Source organism: Quercus robur, chromosome 2 (assembly GCF_932294415.1).
Source record: "Quercus robur chromosome 2, dhQueRobu3.1, whole genome shotgun sequence".
Classification (NCBI taxonomy): Eukaryota; Viridiplantae; Streptophyta; class Magnoliopsida; order Fagales; family Fagaceae; genus Quercus; species Quercus robur.
Genome location: NC_065535.1, coordinates 29601659 through 29613137, shown reverse-complemented (window position 1 = coordinate 29613137; position 11479 = coordinate 29601659). Strand labels below are relative to the sequence as shown.

Genomic DNA, 11479 nt, shown 5'->3' with positions numbered 1-11479 from the left:
TTTGTTTTAAGTGAAATGACATCGTTTTGAAAGGCTGGTTTGGCAAAAGAAAAATACATATCAGCATGTTAGCGTGTCACTTAATAACCAAAACTAATGGAAGATGAAGTTTTGCTAATGGAACCAAACTTTAAGTTATAAAATCAAATTTCTTGAATTTCAAGTTGTAAAATTTAAACAGCTTCAGACTTTAAGAGTATACTTTGCAATTTACTCAAACTCTAACAATTGATCAAGAAGGAGGAGTCAACCCCAAATTCTCCCCATCAGAAAAGAAAAAAAAAAAACAAATAATGTAATTAAATCACAGAGTTCATGATCTAATTTTGGAGAAATTATAGGGTCCTCTGGTGGACCACGTAATCTGTCTACCATTCTACTTAAAAACTCCCATTTATTTAAAATTGCTGAGTTAGTAATCAGTTTCTATTTAAAAAAAAAATTCAACTCAACAATTTTAGACAAATATGAGTTTTTTAATGAAATGATAGACCACATCATTTATCTATTGTGTGAACCTTATAATTACTCCTAATTTTGATTCCATTAGGCACTTTCCCAGAACTTGTTTTCCAATAAACCAATGTTTTTTTGAACCACCACAACTAAACGCATTCAAAGTTGTTGACTCTCCTGGATGATATTTTGATCTCGTCTCCCACCACCTCAAACCTTTAAACTTCCTAGCATACCCCTATCATCAACCCAAAATTCCAACTATACCCCCTACGCTACACCCCTCCCCTTCCCTAATATAAAACCAAACCCATCATCCCAAATACAAAGGGACAAATTCGTCATTTTTGGGAAAAAAAATAAGAAGAAAGGAAAGGACCAAATATACAAAGGAGAGGAAAAGAGAGAGAGAGAGAAGAAAATCAAAAGAAAGATGTATGTGAAGGCGCACCGACCCACGGATCTGAACCGGAACACAGAATGGTTCACGTACCCGGGCGTGTGGACCACCTACATTCTCATCCTCTTCTTCTCGTGGCTCATCGTTCTCTCCGTTCTCAATTGCTCGTCTGGCTTGGCTTGGACCATAGTCCACCTCTCTCATTTTCTCGTACTTTCTTTCTCTCTCTCAATTTAGGGTTTTCAAATTTTCAAACTGGTTGACTTTTTGATCTGAATTTGTTAATTTATGCTAGTTTTGTGGTTTAGGGGGATTAGATGAGCTAATTAGTTGAATCATGGATTTGATTTTATAGTTTTCAGCTTAATTTGGAAATAGTGTTTTGGTTTGTTAATTTGGGGATTTTTTTTTTTTTTTTGTTAACTTTTGTATAGGTTAGGAGCTTAGGTATGTGTGGAGCTGAAATTCTTGACATGTATAGTGAAAGCTTTTAGTAAAATTGGGTAAAAGGTGAAACATAAGTACTGGCACTTGGTTTATGATGATTTTGTGATCGAATTTGTATTGGATCGTCGATTCATTTTACGGTTAAGATTTTTATTTTCTTGTATTTAACGGTTTACATGGTGTTGCGTGTTTGAAATACATATTAGATTTGTAATATTTAATCTGAACTATCGAATGAATCCATTTCGGATGGAGATTTGTGTTGAGCTGAATTTTGGATTTAGTGAGCTTTTAGTGGAATTGGGAAACTGGGAAATTAGTGGTTGGAAATGGTTCATGATTGTCTGGTTAGTTTTTGGATGGGTGAAATGGGAATATTCCTGATAAGTTTTGATTAAAGTAACTGAATTTGTATAGAGGTTAAGGCACGCTTTGTATTGGACCTTAGCTATGCGTTTAGCTGAATATTCAATATAAATGTTTAGTTTGATTGGGAAAGAACGAAAATTTAGTAGGAGGATGGTTTAGGATACTGTTGTTAATTTTTAGATACTAAAATGGAAACTTTTTGACAATTTTGTGATAAAAATAACTGAAATCTGCAGCTTATCCTGGGAAAAAACATAACTGAATTTTGAATAGAGGTTAGGGCAAGTTCTGTGTTGGAGCTTAGCTCTGTGTTGAGCTGAATTTTGGATATGTAAGTTTCTATTGAAATGGGGAAGGATAGAAAATTAGTGGTTGGACATGGTTCAGGCTAGCATTGTTAATCTTTTAGATGCTAGAATGGAAGTAGACAAATTTGTGATAAAAGTAACTAAATTTGTTTAGAGGTTAGGGCACACTTTCTTTTGGAGGCTTTAAAAAAAAAAAAAAAATTTGCTAAGCAGATATACTGGTTGGAGGCTTAGAGCTTAGCTCTTTCTGAGCTGAATTTTGGATATAGTAAGCTTGTAGTTGAATTGGGAAAAGGTGGTAAATTTGTGGATGGACATGGTATATTGTAAAGTTTTGGATTCTGAAATGGAAATATTTTTGACAATTTTGTGATAAAAGTAACCGAATTTGTAGCTGAGGACAGTGGAAGGTAATGGTATGCAGTACAGAAAGTGACTAAAGGGTTAGGACTTAGGAGATGTAATAAGATTCTTTCAGTATTAAGAGCATTAATAGCTTGTATGCTATGAGTTAGCCTCTTTCTGAGGCGGGTCTTGAGCATCCTCCTCATGGTTCAACTAATCAGATGCGTAGTTTCTTGTTGCTGAAGATGCTAGGTGCACCTGTGAAACAGGCGGAGAGAATTTAATATAAAGGATAACTACTCTATAAAGACTTGGGGAAAGTATGCCTGATAGAAAGATGTATTATATTTCTTAAGTATTTCATCATGTCACTTTTACATTTCCTTGTATCTCTTGGTCTGAAGTGTGTCTCCATAATCATTGTTGATGAGCTACTTCTGAATTTGATTACTTATCAAAAAAAAGAAATCCCCCTTTTTGTAACTTATTAATATGAGGCATTGAACAACATATCATTGTGGGCATCCATATCTTAATAAATTAGTATAATTTTAGCTATGGAGATCTTTTCCCCTATATCTTGGTTCAATTTTATCCAGCTTTTGTGGTAAATCTATTCTGAATTATTGTAACATGTTAATTTGATATTAAATTCACTATCATGTGAATGAATGATCACACTTGAAAACCTTGGAAGTAAATGTTTCATATCAAATATGGTGAAACTGCAATCAGCAACCTAATGAGTAGCCACTAAATGTTATTGTTTTAGCATTATTCCTAATTATCTCTTGTTGTTTAGCCTTTCCCTCTTGTACTTTAGTTCTTTTTCACTTGGAAAATCATCTAAAGGAATGAAGATAAATGGTCTGTCCTTGGTTTTTTAGCATCCTTGTTTTGGCATTGTTGCAATGTTTGCTTTCCTTCATAGTTTGCATGTTTGCAAGTCAAGTATCTGCTTGACGAGAAAAAGGCCATTATTAAAATAAGTATCCATTATCTAGAAAATAAATTAATGTATTTATCTTCACTTTGCAAAGTTATAACTTCCAGCTATCAGCATAAGTTTCTTATTGTTTTAATATCATGATTTTATTTTTTCTTCATTCAGGTTACTTATCACTTCTTTCATTGGAAGAAGGGAACACCATTTGCCGATGACCAAGGTATCTACAACAGGTTGACCTGGTGGGAGCAGATAGACAGTGGCAAGCAGCTCACTCGTAATAGAAAGTTTTTGACTGTGGTGCCTGTTGTGCTGTAAGTATTTCACATTTCATGTCTTACATGAAAATTTGAAATGTATGTTGTAGTTATAGCATCACTGCCCCAATTTCCTTCTTGTTGAAAAAATATAACTGGCACATGAGGTAGAACCGCGCCGGGGGGGGGGGGGGGGGGGGTGTGGGCGGCGGTGAGAAGGTGGTTGTTGGCATCACCAATGATTGTACCCCACAATATAGCAATTTCTATATGAGGAGTAAGCCTCTGAATATTATATTTAAGTGCTCTCATAAAACTATCATTTTTGTGGGTTGATGTCTTCTGTGGGGACTCTGTAAGGCACTGTTGAGTTAAGTTGGATTTGAAAACTTTCTTTTGCTGTGCAGTTGAACTCTGTTTATCCTTTTTTTTTCCCCTGGAGACATATTGACTTGTTTTACTCACACCACAAGGCTTCCCCCCACCCCCACCACCAAAAAAAAACTCCCACCCAAGGAATGTTATGCCACAATTTATGTCATTATTGATTGGAATAGTTAATCTATCTGACTCTGGCCAGTCCTTTGCTTACTCATGATTTATTGCTTTTCTTGATTGTAGAAGAGTCTCTCTCTTGTAAGAAAGTCTTTGTTTGTTTCTTGAACATAGATATCAAACTCTTAAAGACTAATTGCTAGGGGTTTCATGAAATATTTGCTAAGTCCAGGTACTCAAGACAATAAAGATTTGTTCAAATTAGGAGTACCCTTATAAGAACCATTCTTTGATAATCATATGTTTCATTTGGCAGGTATTTGATAGCCTCACACACGACGGACTATCAGCACCCTATGCTCTTCTTCAACACGTTAGCAGTTTTTGTGCTGGTGGTTGCAAAGTTCCCGCACATGCACAAGGTCCGTATATTTGGAATCAATGCTGATCAATGAACTGTGAAGAAATTCAAGTTTGGTTTATCCCAGTTCCTAGGCTGATCATTTTGATATTCTAATTGATATCCCTGTACAGACGTTAAAACTGGAAAGGGTGTAATATTTTTCCTGTTAGTGAAAATTTTACATATATTGCTTTTCATTATATTTTCAAGAGAAATACTTTCGTTGTATTTTCTCTCTGTACCTGCTAATATTGGTGAACTCGTGCTATGCTATTCTAGTCCATTGTCACCTGGCGCAAATGGCTTTTAGTATATTTCATGTAAAATGAAGAGAAATTTTTTTTGTTGTAAAGATTGCTTTTGCTTCCTAGACTCATTGTCCCTCAATGATAATGCTCATTGGTAGGTGAATAAAAGTGAGGTGCCGGATCCAGTCTCATTCTACTGGTGCGGCTTAAAACTATATCATTGGGCCTGTGTACAAATTTTCTTTGTTCCAAATAAGCAGGCTCTTATGAATTCTCAACCTATGGGTTATGAGGTTATTGTTATTGCTGAGATGGGTGAAGTCATGATGAACCCAACTGCCATTTCAGGTGCTCCTAGCACATGAATGCTTGAACTGTTCAAATGACCAAATTTTGTAAAATCTTGCAACATTTAGTCCGTAGTTGTACGTGAATGGAGTGTATCAACGAATTCGTGGTAGTTAAAAATACAAATCTATGCAGGAGCTCATAATATATCTTGCTGAGATACGATTTGATAACATGACAATGCTGTGGAATCCACTGCTAGTAATCTGTGGAAAGTGGAAACCTTACACCATGGCTGACCTAGTCATCCTAGTCCTACTCCTACCAACTATGTGTTTGTATTTTTTTTTGGTTGATAAGCAACCTACTATGATTTCCTACTGTTAGGTAGTAAAACAGTGAGTGCAGCATCATATTCATTTCACAAGCTTTTAGATTATAGAATATTGCTACTTAGTGACACTGCAATTGACTGCGAAGTTTTGTTTCGTTTCAAGGAAAATGCAAAGCTCAGTTTCCACATGCCAACTACCAACAGTACTTGTACGCAAGAGAGTAAGAACATAATCCGGTAATAGTCTATGACTATGACCACAACACTTACCATAACTTGATGAAGTGGTCGATTATGAGTTGTAGACAATTACTTTCATATAAATTCACAATTTTTCCTCTAAAACTTTAGAATTGTGGCAAAATATGTGATACAAAAGTTGTTTATACTTTCTTGCTTGGTAAAATGCAATGAAGTGAATATGGATTTCAAGGAAAAATTTGCAAAATAATATTATTTTAATAATAATTATTTAAATTTGGCACTATTTTGAAACTATCTAGGAATCTAATATATATTTTTTTAATTGTGTTTTAGAAATACGACTTTAAAAATATGATTTCACTTAAAATTGAGTGAAATTAGTTGAAATTCTGTTTTAAAAATGTGATTTTAAGTGATGAATTCGTGTTTCTAAAACATGATCTAAAAGGAAAAAGGTTAAATGACAAAGTAACTTTAAAATCATGTCAAGTTAAATAATTAACATCTTAATTAAAAAGATATTATATTGTAAATTTTGCCTTCATTCGGATACAAACATATAGAACAATATTGGCCCCAGGCAACACAATAATATGAGGGCCTAGGTTGTTAATTTTGCATTATGCAATTGCATATCGCCAATTTGGTATTCAAACAATTGTAAACCTCCATAGACTTCATTTTAAATGTTGTAGAGTATTCGCATCTGGAATGCTAAAAGTCATATGTAAGGTTTATTTAGCATTTTTCCCTAAAAAACGTTCCACATCCGGAATTGCAAAAGCAAGGAATTGTAAATTTTTTTACAATCTTGCTACAGTGCCATTCTACATGTAGAATGGCACTATAGCGGTATTGTAAAAAAAATATTAATATTTTATTCTATTTATAATTTCCGAAATTTCTCTCTCCTCTCTCTCATTATTTCTCTTCTCTTCTCTCTCTGCCTTTTCTCTTTCTCATCTGCTCTCTCCTCTCTTCAAACCCAAACACCATCCTCCTCCCAAATCCAAATTGATCCACACATCAATGATCAAATCTAAACAAAACCACATCAGAGGCACCATCAGACACCATCCTTCTCCTCTCTTGTGTTTTGTGTTCTGGGTCCTTTTTTTTTTTTTTTTTCCCTGCTGTGACTGAAGCCTATAGAAGAGGTGGGCATGGTTGAGATTGGGTCATTTTTTTCTAGTGGGTTGCGATCTGGGTCGTGTTTTGGGTTTTGGAGTTCTGAGTTCTTCTGGGTTCTCGGTTCTTTTCTTCTTCTTCTTTTTTTTTCTTCTTCTTTCAATTGTGACCGATGCCTAAAGGAAGATGTGGGTATGGTTGAGATTGGTGGGTTTGGATTGGTGGAGATTGGTGGGTATCTCAATGGAGATTGGTGGGTTTTTGGGTTTGATCGGTGCTGTTTGTGGGGCTTCGTTGGTAGCTTCGACAGTGGTTATGGTGGCCAGGATATATTATTTATGAGTTGTGCTGGTGTTGATGGTGGCCGGTGGTCATGGTGGCCGGTGATGGTGGTTTTAGTAAATTTGTGGTTGTTTCTTGAACAGAAAGAATGAGAGAGAAATAATAAATAATGTGTTGTATTGTAAATTATAGTGATTTTGGGATATATTATTTTATTGTGTAGAAATATTATTTTAATGAGTAGAATAGGAAAATAAAAGTTAGGATGTTGGAAGTGTTAAAAAATAGTATGGTATAAATGATAAAGTGAGTTTTGAGATGGTAAAATAAAATTTGTTGTAAATTCCGGATGCGAATGCTCTTAGGATTCAAATATTAAGAACTTGGTACTCTACGTAGGGCAATGCATCAGATTTCTGCCTCTCTCTCTCTCTCTCTCTCTCCAAAGAAGTGTATTGATACATGCAAGATTCATTTCAAATGTGGAGTGCATGTGCATCAAGCAAAAGGTGCCGCGCTTATAAAATTATAGATATCAAATTTGAATTTGGGGAATCATTCAGCTAGTGTTGGAATAATTTGGAAAAGCAAAACCATCCACGAGTAAGAAAAGCAACACATTGCATGCATTAATTAGAGAAAACGGTCGTTTTCATTTAGTGAATATAGAAACTGCCGACAGTTGAATTTATGAGCAAAATCTATAGAATATTCATAAAAAAAAAAAAAAAAAAACATTTAGCTATTTGAGGTTTTCCATGGTATATATGTTTGCATATTTTTTTACTCTATGGAAAAGAATGAGCATATATAATATGAGAATTTCCTTAAACTCTTCAAAAGATATACTATAATAGCAAAACTTGGAAGGTAATCTAATTAAATTCTTGTTTAGATGATCCATCCAGGCACCAAACAAGTAAGATATGTTATCATTTTGGCCTTCCTTTTGAATTAATCTTTTCCATTAATAGCTATGCGTGGTCACAAAAACTTTGAACCTATCCACCACCCTTGGTGCTCAAGGAATATATGGTTTGTCAACTTGGACCAAAGTGATGTTGGGGTGGCTGGATATTCTAGTTTCCAAATAGTACATAGACAAAGGAGAGAGTAGAATTAAACAGATTATATATAAACTAAATGCCTTAATTTGGCAAGAGAAAAAGACCTCCATGATAGAAGGTGATAGATCTATATAACATTTGCTAGTTATTATGCACACACCAAGTGGCTTACAGCAAAGAACCAAAATAAAGTAATTTATAAATGGAGGGTATAGATCTAGATCGATCAACTTAGTGGGGTGTATTATTCTTCGGCACACTTGCCTAGGGGAATGTTTGTGGGTCCCTTACCAGGACCAAAGAAGGGAGGGTTTGTCAGAACTTTGACAATCTTTCGATTAGAAAAAAAGAAAGAAAGAATTGAAAGGGGTGGGCATGGAAGCAATGATCATTTGTTGTAATGGTGGCAATGTGAGGGAGTCTTCAAAACTATTTGGATATAGAAGTCAGTAGGTGAACTTTTTGGTTGAGGCAGGTTTAGTGGTTCTAACATTGTGTTGAGTTACTTTTCTGAAGACTGATTTATAACAATGTCATGTGGAGGGATCAGATTTCTCACCTGACTATCTAGCTCTTTTTTTCTCTCTAGCTCCAACTTTCTTCTTAGAGATTTGCTTTGATGGGTAGAAGAATCTATGTGCGTGCTATGTAAAAGCTTAAAAAAAAACCTGTTTACAAACAGCAAGAAAACAAAATAGGGAGAGAGAGAGAGGGATGGAAGTAACTCAAATCCACCATTACAACCCATACAAGTCCCTAAAACAATTGACAACAACAACTACTTGTTTTCCATATTGAAAAAATACTATAAATAAAAGCATTTTTTTTTCATGCATGAAACTCCTTACAAACTTGCACATTTACATAATTATTTGGATGAAGAATAACTTGCACATTATACAATCTTTTTTGTACCAAGCCAATGTGACACAGAATATGGTGGGTTTCCCTTCTTCTATCTTGATTTGTGATAGAAGAAATTACATCAAATGAAGGGCATGTTGCATGCCTTCTCTACTTCTTAACCCTAAAAAATATGGGCATATGTTGATCTTCTACCCTTACTGAATATCCCATCTCACCCTTCTCTGAAGCCAATCTAAAATAAGCTTCAAAATCCCACCATGCTCATCAAAGAGTAAATAAGATTAATTATTAATAGTAAATAGAGAAATTAACAAAAGGAGAAAAAAAAAACCCATGTATCCTATCTGTTAGCTATGAAAAATCCAGACAAGTAACCCACCGATTAATAGAAGGTTAATTAAGACCCATAATTAAAAGAAGAAGAAAAAAAAAGGAAAAACCAAAAATAACCCAGGCTATCTTTTATCTTTCTTTACCATGATCCACCACCTAGCATCCCAGTCCAATACCCAGCTGAATCTCCTTGCTCTTTGTTTTGTTCAATACCATTTGTGGTGCTTGAGACTTGTTTCAAATCTTCAAATGGAAACAAAAGTCTGCCACTGTTCTCTTGAACACCTTGGAAACTCCCATACCCACTTCCAACTCCAAGCCCATCCAGAGAGAAATTCAGAGTTGGCTTGAAATCATGTACTAGAGGAAACCCAGATGTATAAACTGAGTTTGGATCCTGAACTGGCATGGGCATGAAGGAATTGAAACCCCTTGAAGTAATTCCAGTAAGAAGCTCCAAAGCAGAAAGTTGATGAGATGCAGTAGTGGTATTGGTAGTAGTAGAAGAAGTACCAGAAATTTGGTTCTTGTTGCTGTTATCATTATTAATGCTAGGTACTTGAACCAATTCTGTGATAGTTCTGAAATCTTGTGTGGTTGGGAAACCCAAGTTTAGATCATGACCTTCATGGATCTTAGGGTTTTGAGTGGAAGATTGTGACAGGCTTTGGGGTGTGACCAAATCAGGAAGCTTATTTTTTGATGAAGTATTAGAGGAGGAAGAATTAGAAGAAGAAGAGGCTGACCTCTTGTTCTTTCTTGAACCCCCACCAACAGGAATGTTTCTCAGAGAACCACCTTCAGTCCAATACCTTCTACAAGTCTTGCAAAAGTATCTAGGCTGTGTGAGGCTGTAGTTGTTGTAGTAGCAGAACTTGGTGTTAGTTGAATTGCACCTTGGACAGTTTAGGGCTTGTTCTTTCTGAGGCCTTGCTTTCCTTTCTAAACTTGCAGGCTTTGGACATGTGTTGGAGACTATCTCTTCTATTGGTTTCACCACAATCTCCTTTAGAAAGACAGTAAGAAACAAAAGGAAAAAAATGAAAAAAAATGAAAACAGGCATAAAGAAAAAAACCAGAACTTCAAGATCAAGGGAAGATCAGAAACTAAACAAACAAACAAAACAAGCAAAGCAAAACAAGTCAGCTGCTTTTACACTTAAAAAAGAAAAAAAAGGTTTCTTTTCCTTTATCATATACACAAAAGAGAAAGATAAAGTGAAATACATGTTGAAGAACTGATAAGAACTAAATCCAAATAGGTGGGGACTTAGACACACTAGCCATGAACACCATCATCTTTTTTTACCAAAAAAAAGTACCCAATATACATCTAGAAAAGCTAGCTAGCAAGACAAAGAAAGAAAATTACAGCCTTGTGTACAGAATTGAAAACCAAAAGACCAAGTGATATAGATCTATCTACCTGTGGCCATTGAGCAGTGTCCATGGATGTTGCAACTGAAAGAAGATAAGGGAAATAAGGAAATGATGTGTTCAAAGAGAGTAAAAATGAGCTCCTTTCCTTGAAACTGGTTATAAGAGCAGGAAAAGGAATGTTTAAGACGGTTTGGGTGGACGTCTTATGTATGTATCACCCTTGTCTCTTACTTGCTTTATGTGCTGTTTGTACTGTACATGAGAATGTGAGAGAGAGAGAGGATAAAATACTATTATATTCTAATTATTTGACTGTGTTTTCACTCACAATTTTGAGTAGTAATACCTATTTGTAAATTAAATAATAATTAGTTTAAGGCACGCATGTATTCACTCTTTTTCGCTTACGGCCTGTTAATATGTTTCGTGACTTTTAATTAACTCAATTAATAAAATTATTTATTTTTAAATAGAAATAATTTTTTTATAAGTTTTAAAATGACTAAAATACATATTTGACCTTTAAAGTTTGAGATTGTTCTTATTTTGATTATTTATGTTTAAAAATTTTCATTTTGGCAATTTATGTTTGATTCATTTTTATTTTAACTCTTTATTTTTCAAAATTTTCATTTTAAGCCATCACATTTAATACAATTTTTTACTTGATTATTTACATTTCAATTTCATGAAGGGCATGAAATGTGGAGCTTCAAAATGAATTTTAAAGCGCAAAGAGGCAAAGAAAAATTAACTAAAATAAAAATTTTGAAACATAAAGAATCAAAATGAAAATAATCTAAACTTTAAGAACTAAAAGTGTTTTTTAGTCTTTTAAAATATTATTATATATCTATTAAAAAAAATGTTTTGTTACTCTACAGAATGTTATGTATGTTTGTGTAGACATCTTCTGGTGGTG

At 34.5% G+C, this 11479-nt stretch overlaps 2 protein-coding genes across 2 annotated transcripts; one reads left to right on the top strand and one right to left on the bottom strand.

The window, feature by feature from the left end:
- The first annotated feature begins 800 nt into the window (after positions 1-800).
- LOC126713241 (uncharacterized) lies at positions 801-4796 on the top strand. Its single transcript, XM_050412946.1, has 3 exons — positions 801-1066; positions 3437-3585; positions 4340-4796. The coding sequence occupies exons 1-3, from the start codon at positions 890-892 to the stop codon at positions 4476-4478; spliced, it is 465 nt and encodes a 154-aa protein (XP_050268903.1). The 5' UTR covers positions 801-889; the 3' UTR covers positions 4479-4796.
- A 4022-nt stretch (positions 4797-8818) lies between these two features.
- Positions 8819-10772, bottom strand: LOC126713240 (dof zinc finger protein DOF4.6). Its single transcript, XM_050412944.1, has 2 exons — positions 10604-10772; positions 8819-10183 (listed from the first exon to the last, which is right to left on the bottom strand). Exons 1-2 carry the CDS (start codon positions 10625-10627, stop codon positions 9317-9319), a joined length of 891 nt encoding a protein of 296 aa, XP_050268901.1. The 5' UTR covers positions 10628-10772; the 3' UTR covers positions 8819-9316.
- Between the last annotated feature and the right edge of the window lie 707 nt (positions 10773-11479).